Here is a 19,343-nt window from a genome sequence, read left to right as displayed (position 1 = left end):
AGTATGAAACACCAAAGAAAATACATTTCTTTGTGAAATAAAAGTATGAAATGTTTTTATGGTTTTGTTTTTGTAGCTTTCACTGTTCACAGTCATCTTCACTCTGTATTAATTCAAACTCCTAAGTTGAAATCGTGCATCATGTAAACTTGCATTACAAGAACCTTCAGCCTCAGAATTCAATTAAAGCATCATTTCACGTGCTACAAATGAAATTGTGATTTTCAACATGGACTCACATTTGCATACTAAATTGTTTAATTGACATAACCTAACATATATAAAATGACATCAACTAGCATCTGTAAAATGACAAAAAATAAAATTACATCACTTTTTGCTTCTACCTGCTTTTAAGACAAAGTATTCACTGCTTCTATTCTGTTCTCAAGTTTCAGAGAGTTTTTTTTCTATTATTTGCTCTTTACCACAGGTAATGAATTTCTAGAAAGTAGTAGCTAAAGAACTCTTTCATCTTAGAGACTTGAAAAAAAAAAAATTCCAGCATGGATATTTCAAGGAATCTTCACAAGAATGGCTATTTTACAGTTTGAAAATGTATTTAAGGGTTACTACACACTGTGGGCTGGCTTTACACACTGGGAACGAATTAACAATTGATACTGAGGAGTTATTATTGGAATAAATATCTCTACATCCCACAAAATCAAAAGTGTTGGGATAAAATCAAATCAGATTAGCAGAGCTCTTGCTGGGACCACCAATATCTTTGTTCAGTTTTGTGAATGATTCTTTTTGTTTTAGTGGAGTTTGGTGTATTGGTTCATATTCAGAACATTTCTTCAATTATTTATATTTACCTAACAAATAGGAAAGAGAAACATTACATCAAAATCCTTAATTCATGCATCATTATAGAGGTGGAGAAATATTTCTTTTTTTTTTAATATTGGCAAAGTAAAAGGTATTTTGTCCAAAAAATTAGCTGCCTCATTTGGCTGTAATAAATTTATTGCATTTGAAAGGCAGCAGTGCTTCCAAGTACACTGAGTGATACCAAAATGCAGCAAGTGGATGAATAAAGCACATCACACATAGAACATTTTCTTATATTTTCTGTAGTGAACTGACACAAAATCTAAATATAATTTTTTAAACAGTTTTCCTCAACTCACACAGATTTGTCAGCAAAGCCAGAGTTCAAAAGAAAGATGCTCATTGAATAGGAAAAGCTGCAATGCTGGAAGAAGCTAAAAAAACCAGTATTTTTGGTTATGGTTTGAATTTCATTTTATCTGCCAGGTTTAGCCATAGACTCATGCTGCAAGAGCCAGCTTAATGGGTTATCTACCAGAACCAAAGAGAAATGCAAAGTTACTAAGTAAATATCTGAAAGGAGAAACTTTGTTGAGAAGTATTTTGGAATAGGGCACATCACTGAGAATAAAGAAAATAAACAATTTATGTGGAGAAAAAGACTTCCAAAAACACAAAGAAGAAAGGCAGTTGCACTCACATAGTTTAGCCAGGAAATGGGATTTGCAGTCAGAATGCTGAGTTAAAAATATGCTGGTGTGACAGGGAGCTGCCACTCATTGCTCAAGCAGTTTTGCCCCTTCTCACAGAAAATAAAACAAAAATGCAAAAAGGTTTGGTTCCATGACCAAAATTCCCTTCAGAACCAGAGCAAGCTCCAAGAACACCCAATTTCAGCAGATGGGTTTGATGAGGACTCCACTGACAGCAGCTGGAGATGAAGAACTCAGCAGCTCACACAAAAAGGGCCAGCAGAGAACAAATCTCACAAATTGAGAATGCACCTCACAAATTGAGAAAATATCTCACAAATTGACAATGCACCTCACAACCAAACATGGAGAGGTGCTGCACCAGCCCTCCTGGGAAAAGCATGGAGCAGATGATGGCATTGCCCATTTGTTCTCTGACCTGCAAGTCAGCAATTAGCACACTAAAGGATGAGGAGAGTGGAGCAGGATACAGACCCCAACACCAGTTTGATTTCAATCACTGGTTCTCTCAGAACATCCTCCTGGCTGGGCAGCAACAGCAACAAGGAAAGAGAGAAGATGTGTGGGAGGAAGGATGGGATTTTAAGGATTTCAAATTGCAATCGGTGTCAAAACCATGTCAAACTCACTTTGTATAAGGTAAAACAAACTTTTGGTTTTCTTTTTGCCCATCCACAAAACAGGTCACAACTTCTATCCTGACATTACACCAAGTCTTCATATTTCTTTCTTCGGGGTTTTATTTTTGTCACCAATCTCCTTCAATGCTACACTAAAATCAATTCGTAATTCTGTCAGTCCAAAAATCCCTGTGATTTCAAAATGTAGAAATGCTGGAGGATATGCATTCTAAAACTAAGTGGGGGAAAAAGATGATTACCTCTATGCTGCAAATGTGTAAAATGGTATAAAATCACAGGAAATGGAAGAGAAAAGAAATCCACAGGCTTTTCCTTTACGCCTCACAGGGAACAGCTAAGAAGTTAAAATACCCTGAAGAAACTAAAACCACTTCCATGGCATAATTTCAGGGACAGAAATGTCCCTGACAACATTCTTTGAAGCATCTTTGGGGGCTGTTACAATCTTCCTATCTAGGTACAACTTGGAAAACTACTTGTGTGCTGCCAGGACACGCAGAGGGTTTTGGATAATGAAATGCTCTGCGTGCATGAACAAACCTCATTCTCAATATGGAAAATTTACAGCCTTTTTATCCCCATCCCTGATCCCACAGAGTTCTTACAAGCTTTAGATTGCTTTTATATTTGTGTTCAAGTGGAAGAGCTGGAAGGGAACACTTACATTAGACACCACCGTGATAAATGCGTGTGCCAGAAGGAACGGCAGCGTCTCGGGGCTTCCGTACTCAAAACAATCCTTCATGAGGGAAAGGCCATTTTTGCCACAAAACAGACAAACATAACGAAGCAAGTGCAATGGTACTTCTACATCCTAGAAAGAGTCAAAAAAAAAAAAAAACAAAAAAAAAAAAAAACCAGGAGAAGAATCAATACTAGATCATTGAGACGTCCAGGAAATGTAAAAGTTATGTAAGTGTAATATAAAACCATATAGAGGAATGAATTATTTTAAGTTTTTAGGAAATGTGCACCTAATTTAGAAGTGGATAACTTACATTCATATCACAGAACGCCCCTAATATATTGCTTTCTTGAGCAGAAATATCCTGTTTAAAGAAAAAAAAATTAAAATTAACTCAAGCAATAAAAACACATTTATAGAACAAAAAAAACCCAACTGCCATTTCCCAAGTATCACAGTCAACAATAAAAACCCCAAATTCCTAATCCAGAGGAAGACAGAAGCTCAAGCTTTACTCCACTTTTCCACTGCAAAACAGACTTTTCCATACCTTTTATTTCTGTTAATATATATAAAGACACAAATATACTTAAGAGAACATTTCAGCAGTGTCTCTCAAAGGGCTGGATTAACAGATTATTTTTCAACCCCATCCCTGTTCACATCACTAATTTTTCCAACAGGAATATGGCAAAGGGCATTGTCTGTCACACCAGCCTCAGAAATACAGAGCAGAACCAATCCAGGGACTTTAGAATGTAATTTCTAATAAAGATGAGATATATATGTAAACATGTGAATTGACATCCTACAAGCCTACATTTAATGACTGAAAGGGTTAAAACATCAAAACATTCACTGCCATGGAAATATTAAAAATCTTTACTTTCAACAACTATCTTTTTATAGATAACAAAACACATTGTACAAAATAAATGTCAAACTTTTACAGGAGTAAGTTAAGTGAAGAAAGGAAAGGAATTCTATCACCCTATCACTCTGTTAGCTACTTGCTGTAACAAGAAATCTATTTTCTAGAAGCATTAAACTTAAAATGGTATAGGAAAATAGCTTTTCTTTTTAATGGCCACAATATCCACTTGTTGGGCAGTACAGAGTGGGAAGTTTCTTTATTAGGGCTATAACATATTGTGGATTTCATGCACATTGCTGGGGGCAAAAGGGTACTGAAGGTATAAAAAGTGGCTGTAAAATCCAATATTGCCATGGATACTTGTAGGCAAAGGCACACATTGCTTTTCTTCTCATCCCTCCATGCCAAACACCCAGTATTGCCAGTCACAAATCAAATGCAAGTTTAACACAAAGTTAAGTTTTTAAATGAAATTTCCTGAGTATATTTTAAATAGTTGTGTAGGAGTAAGCTTCTTAGAACTGTACCAGAGGATGCTGGAGGCAAGCAATTTTGGATGGATTAAGTGTGATACAAACATTTTGAATTATTCAATATGCTCATATTATAGCTAAGCATTTATTTTCTTTTTTTTCTTCTGTTGAACTCTAAGTCATGCCTGAACTCGTGATACTCTACCAGTTATTTTTAAAATAGCTTTGAAGGCAGTAGGTGGTATGTTTTTAAGCAGCAAGAAAAGGTGTTCAGTGCTCTGCTCATGAAAACTGCACAAATGGTGTGAGAAATTTCATTAGTTTTCTTGAAAAAAAAAAAAAAACAACCCCACAGATTTGTTGTCAAGTGAACTGCAGTTCTTAGAATGCAGAAATCCCAAACTCACAGAGGGCTGTTGCACGAGTCCTGCAAAGCTTGGAAAAGGCTGCAGTTGAGAGACTGAGTCTGGAAATGTGACTTTTGTTCTTGCAGATGGGAAACAGAACAGTCTGAGAGTTCCTTAAGGTCAAATTGATGAGGAAATAAGAGAATTCCTCATGGGAATCTAATATGGCTTTAAAAGCCACCATCACTTCAGGCGAAGCTAGAGCAGCTTTCCAGAATCTTCACCTGAAGAAAAGCTGGAGAGAGACTTTTGAGAAAGGCAGGTAGGGATAGTGTTGTCCCAAAAGCCACACAGCAAAAACAAAAGGGGGAAATGGCTTCAAACTGCCAGAGGGCAAGGCTAGATTTGGGATTTGGGATTAGGAAGGAATTCTTCCCTGTGAGGGTGGTGAGGCCCTGAGGATGCCCAGACAAGTTGTGGCTGCCCCATCCCTGAAGTGTCCAGGCTGGAAAAGGCTTGGAACAGGCTGGGATAGTGGAAGGCAGGGGATTGCAATGAGTTGTGCTTTAAGGTCCCTTCCAAACATTCCACAATAAAATGCACTGGCTCAAGTGTGACCTGGACATAACCTTGGTGGAAAGCACAGATATGTTCCAAGAAAATATTTACCTGAAAAGGAGAAGCAGAGAGCACAAGACCCCAGACAGTCAGGGAGTGCAGCTACTGCCACCTCAACCACTGATTTGGTTTCCTCTTTCATTTCATCCTCTCTGCCAAGATGTGTTAAATGCTCAGGGAACTGACTGACCATTGCTCATTCTGACACAGTGCAAAGTTCAGGAGTGCACTTCACACTGTTGGTTTTTTTCTCTACAGGATTTTAAGAGTTTCTTTTTATGAATTCTTTTTTTCCCCTCCTTTGAAGTGCCAATTCCAGGTATTTCACTTGCTGCACTAAGTATGAAAAGGAGAGGGCATACAGTCATAAACCAGCCTGTATGCAAGAGCTCTTAAAAAACATCCCAGAGAGAGAAAAAAAAAAAGTATGAACATTTCTCAAAAGCCAACCATATTTTAAAAAATATTTTGAGTTAATTTTGTTTAGGATGAAAAGCAGAAGCAAATACCCCTCTGGACACCAAAAATACTGATAAATTTTAAGAGAGGTAAGTACATGGCTCTTCTGGATACCAATCAGGCTGTTGTGGTCTTCACTCTCATTTGAGAGATGTTGTAAGGGACAAAAACAATTCTTAGCCCACATCATTTAAGGAGAGATCTGTGTGATCCTACAGGTAGAGACACCTTTCTGACTACCAATAAATCTTGCTTTGCTCTTCATTTTCATCCAACTTCATGAGCTCCTGAACAAGGGAAAACCTCCTGCTTCCACATCAATGTTTTCCTTCTCCATCAGATAGTCCAGAGTAAAATGGTTTTGGCAAACAGCTGAGAAGAAGATCAGACTTCAAGACTTTTCTGGTGCCATTAAGAACCAAGTCCTTGGAGGCATTTGCAGAGCAAAGGATGAGGGAAATATTGGCCACTAATTGTCACCGTGGGAAAGCCCCACACTGGAAATTCTTAAATGGCAGCCTGAGGCCATTTCTAGGCACAGCAAAACCTTCATGGATGTGATAACCCCATGGAATTGTGAAAGTTCACCTCAAGAATCTAAAAAAAAGGAATTTCTGAAGTCACTCAGAGAGGAGACTGGAGTCTGTTGTGGATCAGCAAATGTCCCTTTTTCCAGGACAAAGGAAATGTTCAGTGGGAGAAGGAGAGCTACACCAGCTTCTCCCAACAAATTTCTGGCAGATTTAGGCTGTTCAGGGATCTGTTTAACTTACCAGTAGAGCTGATGCACTCAAAGCAGAGATTTTGTATCTCAGGATCTCTTGAGGACTGAAACCAAGCTTGATTTGAAGCAAGAAGTGTTCCTATTACTGAGACTAGTAACTTAGTTCAGCTAAGATGTGCTCTAGACTGAAATCCGAAATTAAATTCTAAACCTCAGTGAGTCACTCATGGGAGTAGAAAGTTTTGACATTAAAACAGCAGAATCACAGAATCCTAGTGCTTCCCAGATGCAGAAGATATCAGTTTGTAAGAAAAATTATTGATGCTGAGATCTTTTAAAAGCAAAATTAAAAATCTCTTCCCCCAAAAATATGGCAGGCTGACACACCTCCATAATCCAGACCTGGAAACACAGGAAATCTAGCAGAAAGGAAAAGATTTCCTTACCTGCCTGTATCTCAGCAAAGTGGTTTTCTTTCTCAGCTTCCCCTTAAGTTATGTTTTTAGGATAGCTAATGAATGTATTTGATAATTCAAGTGATGTATAAGAGATGATACATATATTATATATACATTAGTATGTCTGGAGTGATGGGCATCATCACAGTACAGCAACCTACAACAGATCTGGGTCTAAATCACTCCAAGGTTGCACACCAAGGGAAAAAGAAATCCCATCAGGCACCTGGAGATTTTCTTTTGATCGTTTGGAAGTGAAATTCAAAGAGAAGAAAAAAAAAAAAATACATGAAATAGTAATTTAAAAGAAGCAAGTGATAGTCCACAGAAAAGCTGTTCCAGAATTGTTCATTGCACATTCCTCTGAAGCCAGTCTTAGTACATGTCCCACAGGAGTGCAGGAGATAAATCAATTCCCTTTATATCTATACAGATACACTTGAAGCTACTTCTGTTACCTTATGCCCATATGGTTTGGAGAAGAACAAGAACCAAAATCCAGCCCACCTAAAAAAACTGCTGTATAGGGGGTTTTAACTCCATTTCTTGTCAGATAGGGCAGCATTCACTCAGTAAGAGCTGATCAGATGTTGTGACCACCCTAAATTACATAATTATATCTGACTCAGCATCTTCCCATTTTGAACTTAAGTTTATAAAGTAAATTTCAACCCTCAGGGCTCCAGTGAGCTCCCACAACTCTCTAAATATAAAATAAAAGGACTGGGTTAGCTGCATTTTGACTTTCTCAGAAGTTTGCTGGATAGAAGCTTTTCCTATATAGTGAAATGTATATCTAATTTGCATACAAATATTGTAAAATAATTCTTTACTTGTTATTAGACTACCATAAGTTGGATCAAAAGCCAACCATTCCAGTGTTGTTTCCACTAGGAGATGCTAACTGCATCATATTTACTTCAGAAACTGTGAATTAAACATGGCAGGATTTTTAAATTAATTTTTTTTTAAGAGAGGAAATAGGGAAAATGTGAATGGCAGCCATAAGAAATATCAGGGAGAAAAATCAGCACCCTGGAACAAAGCAACCTGTGTAGAGCTCAGTTATTCCAGTCGATTAACCAGCTGTTCTAACAAGTTTGGTCTTGCACAAAGTTTAGTTTATGAAGCTTTACTTTTAGAACCACAGATTGCAATGAAAAGAAATTAGTAAACTATTAATGGGTTACATTCTGGAAGAAAGGCTTTGCTATAGTCCCCTTTTTTTCCCACCTGTTATTTAAACAGCACAGCAATTCAGTGTACAGTTCCAGCCAACACTTATCAATTACCTATAACAATTAAGCATATTTTAAAGAAAGTGGAAGAGTGTGTGCCAATTAGAAAGTTTCTCTGAGAAGCTCTACCGAAGTCAGCAGGAGAGCTGAACGTGCCCACCCCGAGTGAAAGCAACAAACACCAATCTGCTCATTAACGAGAACAATTAACCTTTCACCAAATACCTCAAGACACACACACAAAGAGAAGATCTATACCTCTATTGTGGGGTGAGTATTATGTTTATAAGCCGTGTAGAGAGGAAACTGAATCTGAAAGATTTTTGCCACACACAGCAGCAGCTTCTCCTTGTCATCAGTACTCCATATGCTAAAAGCATCCGTGTTCTTTGCAGGCTCCTCCTCGCTCAGGATACAAGTTCTTGTGGAATCCAACTTTTTCTCTGGAGGTTTTTGTCTTTCTCCATTTTCTTCTTCTTGAGACTCTCTTTCTACATTCAAAGGCTCATCAGCATGATTACTGTGCTCTGGCCATGTTGAATCTATATTAATAGTGCAATGTTTACAGAGCTGGTCCCGCAGAGCTTGGACTTGGGCAATCACTAAGTTAATAAGAGCACAAACTACTTGGTTAAAGATCTCCAGATGTTTATACTCCTTGAAACAGCACAAACATTGTCTGTAAGAAAACAGAAGACAAAAAAAAAAAATTCCTGCAGTTAAAATCAGGAGGGTATTTAACCAAGAGCACTCTTCACATTAAAACATTTTAAACAAGTTATTTGACAGAATCGTAAAATAAAGGAAATCCAAATGAAACAGACTCTACCCAGCAGCAAGTGGGAGTCACAGAACCCTCCTTAAACCTTGACAACATCCCATTATTTCCAAATGCTTACCAAAACTATGAAGTCCCTGTTATCATTTAGCAGCTGCTATGCTACAGCAAGTAAAATATAGAAAAAACATCTTGTGATGAGCAAGGTCACTCTGCTACTGAAGAAGTCCCATTTTCCAGTATGTTTCTGACTCCATTTCCTCATCTGGTTTTCTCTATTGCTCTTTAAAGCAATAAATCATCCTGACATTCTTGTCAGCTGTGTATGAACTTGTTATTGTTATTTTCAAATCAACAGGGCTGAAAAGTAATTTTATTTTTAATGGAGTATTCAAGTTCACTTCCTTTATCTGCATTTGGATGGTGATCTCATGCACACTGATATCCTTTATGCATCTAGGAAAAAGCAGCTCAAGTATCTCCAGTTCTTTCTTCACTTGGCAGGCTCAGAGATTATTGCCCTGCTTATCTGCTGCTGTAAACTGCAAAGAACAAGAGGGGAAAACTCTACACCATCCCTTTGACAATATCATTTAAAAAAATCAATTAAATCACCAAGTTCAAAAGCTCTAACAAAACTATGGATGCCAAATAGATTCTGGGTGCATAAACCCCTGAGGTAGGTACCCTAAATCTATTGTGCTTTTTGCACACAAACAAGCACCTCCCTCCCTTATTCTGACCAAAAAAAAGTGGAGGATATTCCTGAGAAAGGACTTAAATCCTGGAGAACACAGAAATGTAGCACACAATGTAACTGCTACATCAACTGGGAGCTTCTCACAGCAGAGATGTTCTCCATCTCCCATTAGATGGGGAACAATGGACTCCAGTCCACAACCAGAGCTCTCAGATATTCAAAGAATACAAAAATCACATGTGCTGCTTCAAAATCAGTAGACAAAAGATAGGGCAAGAAATCATCAGTAAGTAACAATTCATTTTTTTATGCAAACACAGCATTTAATTTAGAGACTGGGATTAAAAAATTTTAGTTTTTAGGGAAAAAAATAAAAATCAAGAGAACCCAGAGCTATGACAGGTAGAGGGTGCTGCCTCTCTTGATGGAACACAAGCATGCCCTTGAGCTACATCTCTTAAAGCACATACTTTCTGAATACAGATATTTCATTTTTTTCAGTGGGTGAGACAAAAAGGTAACATTCAGGATTCCCTAATTCCAGCAAAGATACAGTGACCAAAGCACCTAAATTCTTTTCTTCCATTTGTACAGGAAGAAAAATCCCCTCAATATTGTGTAAATGCAGTGTACCTTTACCCACGTGAAAAACATTCTTGTCATTTACTTGTAAATGTATTTTCATGTTAACAAATGACAACAAGGGACTGCAGGCAAAACCCAGTGTATCCTCAAGCATTTATTGTTCAAAAGGTCCATCACTTATGCCTACAAATTACTGCCCCACTTGAGAGCAACAAATCATCCTCGATAACAATGAAAACACTCTGGTGAAGACTTCTCACATACTGGAGAATTCTTTTCCAAGACAGGGGTATGTGCAAAACCTCTAAGCCTTCCTCTGTTGGAATGTGGAGCTCACAGGAAGAAGAGCTCCATCAAAAATTGAGGGGAATCAATAAAAAATGAGCTTGCTACTTCTTTGAATGTAACAATTTCCAGAAGAAAACTAAATGGAAACACTAGATGCAGATGGAAGAAAAAGGTGTCACCAAGTGATCTTCTGAAGGAAAGCAGAGATTTAAACTACAGGCAGCAAAGTAAAAAGCAGTTCTTAAGGGAGGCCTCAAACCCAAAACAAGCAGAACTCTCAAAAACCCATTTGGAAGAGTAGAGACATGACATGAAATTCATTTTAATTTCAAATAAAAGTCATTCCTGTGGCCTCTGTTAGATTTTCCTTTAACCAGCTTAAGGACTGTTCTCCAGGCTCTTCCACTATGAAATCACTACATATGGAAGGTAACAAGGAAACCAGAAGAAAATAAAGAGTTAAATATTATCTAATCTTTATTTTTTTCCTTTCAGGTTGGATTTGTCAAGCTGTAGAACAGAACAAAACTCTGAACAGATGATGACCTGGAAAACTGGGTTGCAATTGTTCTCTGACAAACTTGGCATCTAGGACCTGTCAAGAAATGTCAGGAGTCTGGTTTCTGTGTCTGCTGTTTATTTTGATTTTAAAATTCCTTCTCTGTGTCTACAAGCACAAGGCAGAAGAAAATAAACTTGGCTTATGATTTTGGGGCAAAATGAGGAAGAGAAGGTACTTCCACAGGTATCCAAAATGTGACATTCCATTTTTTTTTTTTGTCTGAGTCTTCCAAATACCTAATGTTTTCCATTTTATCCTCTATGCTTTTCCCAATATTACTATGATTCAGTTTGGTCTTAAAACTACTGCTGAACACTAAATTCCAAGCATCTTCACTGTAGATTATTTCTAAAAAGTAATATCCAAACATTTCCTTGTGCTGGAAAAAAACAAGTAGCTGTGAAGTAATACATTATTTTAGCATAATGTAATATTATTACTTTAAAGAAACAAGCTCAAAACAACAGTAATTTAAATACTAGATTAAAAGGAATAATGTAGTTGGTTTAAGACAAAAACATGCAAAGCATTTTCTTCATCAGTTTAGCAGCTGTGGGCTGCAATCCTTCATCACCTTGATTCAGAGTATTAAAACATGCAGAAAAATTTAACGTGATGGTTCCATTCAGTCACCTTTTCTTGAATTCTTCTTACCCTACCCTGCCTCTGCAGAAGATGGGCACAAAATTTCATGTTAAAACAGCAAGACACATTGTTTGTCACCACAATAGAGCTGTTTGTTTTTCTACACAATTATTACAGCATCCAGAATGTCAACTGCATTCAAAATACGCTTTGCCCAAAATGCACTGGGTAATGAGTTTGTTTTTATTTTCTAAGTAGTAAAACTTTATTCTCCAGGTATCACTTAGCTACACATTAATAAATTGTTAATTCTAATCACTCCAGTGTATTTTAAAAAGGGAAAACTGCTGTTGAGATGCAGCATCCTCAGCATTCCAACTCAATCCAAAATTACCTTTGCGTCCAGGAATTGATGTAAGCAAATATCTTGAGGGCATGTTCCTTTCTGAGCTGCAAAGCATCACCACCTTCAATGTCTGATACTAAAGAAAACAAAAGCATAAACACATTAGGGGGAAAAAGACCCAGCGTGCAACTCTTCTGTTTTTATTAGAAATTACCTTTGATAGCATGAAAAATAAATACTTTACTGAAGCAAAAACATGTAAAATTGGTTAACAAAGGTTCAGGTGCAAGTGACTTGAAAACTCCAAGTGCACAATGTTCTTGAATACTGCTGCAAAAGTTCGTGATTGAGAACAGACCCTTCTTGTAATCCTATTTTTATGAAATATTCCTCACAAGCTTTACTGGCAACTCTTGATTGATGTGCACTTTCAAGTAGGAACTTTCAACAACTCTACTCATTAACCGGACGCCTCGGGTTTGCTTTTTTGTTTTGCTGGGGTTTTCTGTCCCCCAGATTTCAAAATGTCTGCATTTTGAGATGACCCTGAGATCTCAACTTCCTTTATCTGATCAGACATATACTGGGAAAAACAATTAAACAAACAAAACCCAAACCACAACGAAGCTGTTAAGATAAGAACAATGTGCTGTGTACATATAAGGTTGTTTCAGACTGAGCTGATGATTATTGCTTTCAAATATAGACACATCTATCATGACATTTAACCATAATGAATCACTAACTGGCAAAATGATAAAGGCTTACCACATTTATTACAGAGGAAACCAGAACAGTTCTGCACTGAGTTCAAACCCCAAAAGCTTCACTGAGGGATTATCACATGTCCCACTTCCCTCTAAAAATTCTTCTACACTTAAATAAGGCCAACATCTGTAGGTTCTCAGCTCCACTTAGGCAGTACCTGATTATATCCCAGGGCACTGGATTCTGCCTCCTGGCCACACACCTTTCCCCAGCTACCAGTGCACAATTCTTGCTTCCTCCCCATCCTCAATTCCCAAACATTTGTACAAGTATCTAATTGCCACACAAATCAAGCATTCCTTTTATAACACATCTAAGTTTTCATCTCCACATTTCACATGCAATTTCAAGTATTACACGCTCACAAATCCACAAGCAAACTTTGTGGGAAAGGTTCTTGAACAGCAGTGAGCTCTTCAGCATCCCTGCCTCATCCTCCTCTCCAACTTGAGCCTTGCAAGGCCCTGTGTGATCCATCCATACAGGTTTCCAAAAACTAAAGCTAATGAAAGTCTGTGGGCATGGATCAGAAAGCAAAGTTGAGAAGAAAACCACTTCACAGAAAAATCACATTGAACAAATACTTAGGACTTCTTTGAAATAAGGACATCATGTATGCACATACCTCCACATTTACATACATATGCATATATACAAATAGAAAACCATCCAAAAAGCAGCCTGTGAACAGGATACCATCAAACTTTGAAAACCACTTTTCTGTCTCAGTCCTACGAGGCTCTGAAGATCCCACACAAAGCTCAAGATGGAGAAGCAGACTAAAAGATGGGTATCACTCAATATCACCTTTTGTTTTAAACACCACAAATTACCGTGACAGTTGACTCTCTGAAAGCCAAAGCACAGTGCTGAAGAAACCAAGAACTCCATCACACAAGTTAGGTCAAGCTTACCACAAAAGACAGATCCTTAGCTAGAGACAGCATTAAAAAAACCCAAAAAAACAAAAAAACAAACCACAAAAAAAAAGAACTTGCCCAGCACCAAAAGCTCTTAAAACCTCATTTTTCCCAATTTTGTAAGCATTATTTCACCAAGATGAATTCCTTCAAACCTAACAGAAAAAAACTGTTGACAATTTAGTAGCAACAAAGTTGATTTTACCTTGTAGGATCTCAGACATACATTTCTAACACTTTGCTCATCCTCACATCACCCAGCTCTAACAAGCAGGACAGTAACTCCAACTTCCAGAGCAGCCTTTTCATTGCAAAAATTCCTCAATTTCCTTCTTTGAGACTATAAAGAACTAAAAGTTAAGCAAACTGGCTCCTTAAAAACTACAATTGCCATGTAAAGAAGACAGAATAGAGAAGTTATGGAAATATTGAAATTAATGCCCCAGGTCAAAAAACAGGGAGGTATTTGCACAAGTTGGAGAACCTGTTATTTTGCTGTTTATGCTCACATCTCACACACTGACCAACTTCTACTGATCTTATTTGTTAATCACTGCTAATGAATACAGTGGCTACAAACGTGATTTCCCTTTGGGTTTCTGTACCTAGAAATAATATTGGGTTTATTCCTGAAAAGACAAGAGGCTCCAAACAGGAGCTTAGCTAAGCTTCCCAAAGGGGGCAGTGCCACGTGTGGCAGGGCTTCTCCTCCTGGACCTTAGCTCGAGTTCTCTTTTGCTCCTTAGCAGAAATTAATTTATTCAGTTAATTTGAGTCCTCACAACCAAAATTTCCATCTCAGGCCTTTGAGTTCCTCCTTTACTCTGAACATCAGGATTTACAGCACCTCTGTTTAAGGGCACATGCAGCTTGAAGTACAGATAGAATTGGTTCTGAAGCATTTCCAAGATTTTTTTTTTTTTAATTGCAAAAAGTACAGGTGGAAAAGCAATAGGAACAAACACACTCATTGTCATTCCTGGGTATTTTCTGATTTCTGTCAGCTCTGTAAGAACTTCCTTGCTGCACGATTTCACTTCCAAATGATGATGTCTGCCTCTCCTTTTAAATTACTTCTCTTCTACCTTGAAGGGGCCAGTAGTTAAACCAGATTCATTTATTTAAGAATAAAGTCTGCCCTTTATTTTCTCACACACTCCAGCATTCTGCCATGCCTCAGAACCTCCTCAACGTGCTGCCTCCCCACTTCCTCACACTTTCACTGTTTCAAATCCAGCAGTAAGAATCATGTTAAACTTCTCCAAAAACTTCTATGGCACCAAGCCTCCTTCCAGCAAATTGATTTGGTAGACAAGACTTGTCCCTAGTTTCACACCTAAGACAGTGATTCCCACAGGATGCACTAAGTTAGCCCCGTGTTCTCTAAGAGCCTCTAAACCTCATCCAAGTGGCAGCCTGAGTGCTTTCATGAGTAATAATTGTTAATGTGTGTTCCAGAGCTTTCCAGGCAGGCATTCCAGGATCTCTAAGTTTCTGTCCCAGCAGTGACACTTCAATCCTAGGCTCAGCTCCTTCATGTCTGCAGTGGCTGCTCCTTCTCCAGGCAGAGATGTTCTCCTTCCCAATCTCTGAGCTCAACTTTCTTCTCTTTCCTTAAATTTGCTCTACCAACACTTTCTTCTCAGTTAAAGCCTCTCAGACCCTTCCATCCTCCAGCCCTTCCTTTTCCCTCTTACATTCCACACACACAAACACCTTTACCCTGCACCAGCTCCAATTTCACGATCAATATATCCCACTTCAAACCCACACTGCAATGGCATCCATAGCCACGCATTTCAAACAGCATCAACACTGCCCAGGAACCCTGACAGCCAGAGTGGGAAATGCACAAATCCAACTGGCCAGTCCAGCTGAAAACTACCCACATTCTTGTTGGCTTTGTAAGCCACGGAATCGTCAGGCTGGCACTTTGTGAGCAGGGGAAGCCGGGAAGGGAAGTGTGAGGAATGTGAAATAAACACCTTTGGAGTAACCGGAGTTGTAAAACTGCCCCGCCCCACCTGGAGCAACTTCACCCCAATATTGCTCAGCTGTGGGCCAAGATGTGGTTACTATTAGTCTCAAAAAACCCGAATATTCAAGGCTTTAAACACACAACTAACCAGCAAAAAGAAGGAAAACTAGGATGCAGGTAAATTCCAGCTAAATATGTTCTACCGATATAATGCAAGAAATGGGGTCTTTCCACATGCTTGCAAGGGCTCATCTCACTGAGTAGTCACAAGATGGTTCAGAGATCTTTTTATCACAGTAAAACCACAGAACAAAAAGCTGAGCTCATAACTAACATGATTTAACATCTTCTAGTGTCTAAGTTTTCAGATGTTGTTTAAAAAAAAAAAAAAAAAAATCAGACTGACCTAAAGTGTAATTGTTTATTCAAGTAGCTGATGAGAAGCCAAAACACACCACGGTCAAAGTAAAAATTTAAAACATTTCATATAAAAAATAAAAAAAGATAATTTCCTTGCTGTTTCCCCAGTCTCCTGTTTTACTTGGCTAGCTCTGAATGAAAACTTGTGTAATTTACCTAATCTTTCACAGAAGGGTGATTTGCTAAAAGTGTGTTATATGTACTACAAACACGAGCTCCCCAACTCAGAAAAACCCTTAGAAATAAACTGACTAAACCAAGAAAACGACAGAAGATGAGAAAAAAAAACCAAATCAACTGCAAAGAACGGGGCAATATAATTTCAAAATACATCTGTGGCCAAAGGAAGCCAAGCTCCTAAGTGCATTTTTAGCAAGAACTTGGGAGCTAGAGGAACACACTGTAATTAGACCTCAAGGACAACCATCATGCTGGACTTGCAGGGAATATCTTATATCCAAAGGTCACTTATCATACCAAGTACAAAATCAAATGGCAAGCAAAAATAACAATTTTTAAAAGTGCACTTCTCTACTTTCAGCAACATAACAGAGACAAAAGTAAATAATACAACACTCTTGAACATTTGTAACTCTAATTTCTCCATGTTCCAAATTGTGACGAGGTCCAGTTGAGTATGGATTGTGCTCCCTCCCCCTCCTCCTCCCCCAAGCCTCATCTGATATCAGCTTCTCATGGGAAAGACCAGATCACTTGCAGAATGAACATTATTCTCAGAAATTGGTCACTGATACAAAATAAACAGAGGCAACGAGCCATACACTAAACAAAACAGCATTAGGAGCAATAATACTAACCTTGAAAGAAATCCATATGTATACACACATAAAAATGTGTAACTTTTTGTGAGTACCATTGCTCACACAGAGAACCAGCAGATTTTTTTCAATGCATTGAGATCTTTTCAGTGATTAGTAGGGGATTTCTTTAGCTTAGGATCAACAGCACATAAGATGATAGTCACAAGAGTTCAGCATCTCCCACTCCCTTTCTACTTTCACCTGTTACTTTTTTTATTATAAAGAATTCATGACTGCCTTAGATTGATTCACCAGAGTTCTTCCCAACTTTTCTGCAGCCATCTTTGACAAGGATTTAATAGGACAGGGTCCACTGTCCAAACTTCCCTACAACTTTTCAGTGAGGAAAAATTTTTCTTTGAACCTCTTGGTCTCCATAACATAAAAGCATCTCAGAATACTGACTAGATACACATCAAAAAGAAACGTAACTGCAGAATATACTAGAAAATACAAAAAGTTAATTCTTCAACAAGTATTAGAAACACTTGTTCAAATGCCAGGAACAATTAGATCTATAACCCCAAACTCCATCCCAATACAATTTTATAACGGCCTGATCAAGTTGCGTGAGTGCCTTTAATGATCACCAGAGCATCACAGATAACTTCAACCATCTCCATCCCATGACACACCTCAATTCATTTTAAGTCCACATCAAACTCTAAATTTCTTGTATTTATAAATACTGATAAAGCCCGGTAGATAAGATTCCTTTCCTGCAACTTTTTAACTATGAAGTATACAAATATTAAAACAAAAATATTTTGAAGACAACATTATCTGCTTAAAGAAGGAATTAGCAACTTTAAGAGCCTCATTTCCTTTGGGAAAAAACAGTGATCGTGTCAGACATGAACTTTTGAAAAAAGGCAATTTCAACAAAACTGGCAAAGGTTTGAAAGTCTAAACAATACTGTGTTCTTAGGAATGGAAATACAGGAGCTACTCAAAACAGCAGGGAAAAAGCAATTTCAACTGGTGTCCCAACAGCATCTGCTGGTTATCAGCACCTGAGTTCCTCACAGCCACCCTGAGATCAGACCTGAGGAGTTTCAATTCAGTATTGAAGTGTCAGCACAGTTACACAAAGAGCAGAATCAGCCTTGGGACGTTCACTGACCAGACAGCACTTCTAAGATACAACTTCACCAGAACAGGGCAAATCAGCTCACCTCAGACACCTGCTGCCTTCAGCTTGGTTCTCTGCTATCACCAACAAGTTCTCTCTTTCCATCTCTCCATTTCCCTTCCCATCCCACCTCCCTATGTTCTCCAGCAAACACCTGTTCTCCTTATTGTAATCACAATAAGTTAATGCAGTCTGGAGCAAAGCAGCAGCAGCTGGCTCTGGGCAGCTGTGTGCAATTTAGGAATTGGCACCTTACAGGAGTGATGCCACCCTGAAGTTTTCATCATGCTAGGCCACATTTGCTTTGGGTTAAACTGTCCCTCCTTTAGAATGGCTGCAGATGTTCACCTAAACAAAAAGTCTTTCTTGAGTGTACCTTAAGATTTCCACATTCTCAAAGAGAACTTGCCACAGCCACTGCTTCCAGGAACAGCTCCACAGTTTTAAATGCAGTCAAATGCCAATTATCAGATGATACCCGGATTTAGCCAGCACACTAGAGCTGATTTTACCCAGAACTACCCGAGTGAACCACAATCTCTCAGATACAGCATCTCAAATGCAGAACAGCTGTGCTGCAGCATGAGCCAGGCCAGGTCCAGCAGATCAAGCAGCAACACTGCACCTTGCACACAAAGCCAAGCCTAAGTCACTACACCAGCCTAAGCTACTACACTTCTCCCACTCAGTGAGCCACAGCTCAAAGTTCACCACTACTGAAACCATGGATGCCTAAGGGTGGAAATCTGGCCAGGATAAGATGGGAATATGAAATACATCATTCAGGCTGAGTTATGCCAATGACTGAGGAAGCAGCAGCATCCCAGGCAGCACAGAGAAGTAATCCCATCACAGGTTCCAGGAGCAGAATGAGCTTCCATCAGTTAAACACTCTGTAATTCCCATATGGCCTTTTTGATCAAACACAGTAGGAAATGGCTAAGACCCACTGGTGGGATATCTGGCTGGGAATGGAATAAACTGGGCCAAACTGCATCTTGCTCTGGCTCTGCTGGCCCAAGAAAATTGACCAGGAGTCTCCACTTTGTCCTCTTCACAATGTCCTTTACACCCCCCTGCCCAGCACAGCAGGAATGCACAAAGCTGCTCCTGGGATGTCCAGGTTGCTGCATTTCCACGAAAGCCTGGCAGCACAGCAGGGCTGAGCCTGGGTCCAGCAGCATTCAGCAGCACTGGCTCCATGTCAGTCATGTCAGACAGGAGTCCATGAAAGGATTTGGGAGATCTCTGCACTGCATCTCCTAATGCTTTGTTATCTTGGGATCCTCAGCAGCCACGATATTGCAGTCCTCCCTCTCCAGGGAAAGGCAAGTTACATATTACTAATGAAAAAAAACCCACAAAGCAATTTCAAAGCATCTGTGCCACTCACTGGTGTTTTAAAAAAAAAAAAAAAAAAGGAAAAAGTAGCAGTCTTATTTCAGAGTCCTAT

The 19,343-nt window shown here is 38.7% G+C and overlaps 1 protein-coding gene across 9 annotated transcripts in view; it reads right to left on the bottom strand.

The window, feature by feature from the left end:
• USP34 (ubiquitin specific peptidase 34) overlaps positions 1-19,343 on the bottom strand; it is a 109,918-nt gene that overhangs the window by 80,908 nt on the left and 9,667 nt on the right. For all 9 annotated transcript variants that reach the window (XM_014895088.2, XM_014895094.2, XM_088160747.1 and 6 more), the window contains exons 2-5: positions 11,900-11,987; positions 8,266-8,686; positions 3,130-3,180; positions 2,796-2,945 (exon numbers count right to left, since the gene is read on the bottom strand). In XM_014895088.2, the coding sequence (XP_014750574.2) occupies positions 2,796-2,945; positions 3,130-3,180; positions 8,266-8,686; positions 11,900-11,987 (710 nt within the window). The remainder of the gene's footprint in view (positions 1-2,795; positions 2,946-3,129; positions 3,181-8,265; positions 8,687-11,899; positions 11,988-19,343) is intronic.

The sequence above is a fragment of the Sturnus vulgaris genome, chromosome 3 (assembly GCF_052056855.1).
Source record: "Sturnus vulgaris isolate bStuVul1 chromosome 3, bStuVul1.hap1, whole genome shotgun sequence".
Lineage (NCBI taxonomy): Eukaryota > Metazoa > Chordata > Aves > Passeriformes > Sturnidae > Sturnus > Sturnus vulgaris.
This window is presented reverse-complemented; position numbering and strand designations above follow the sequence as displayed.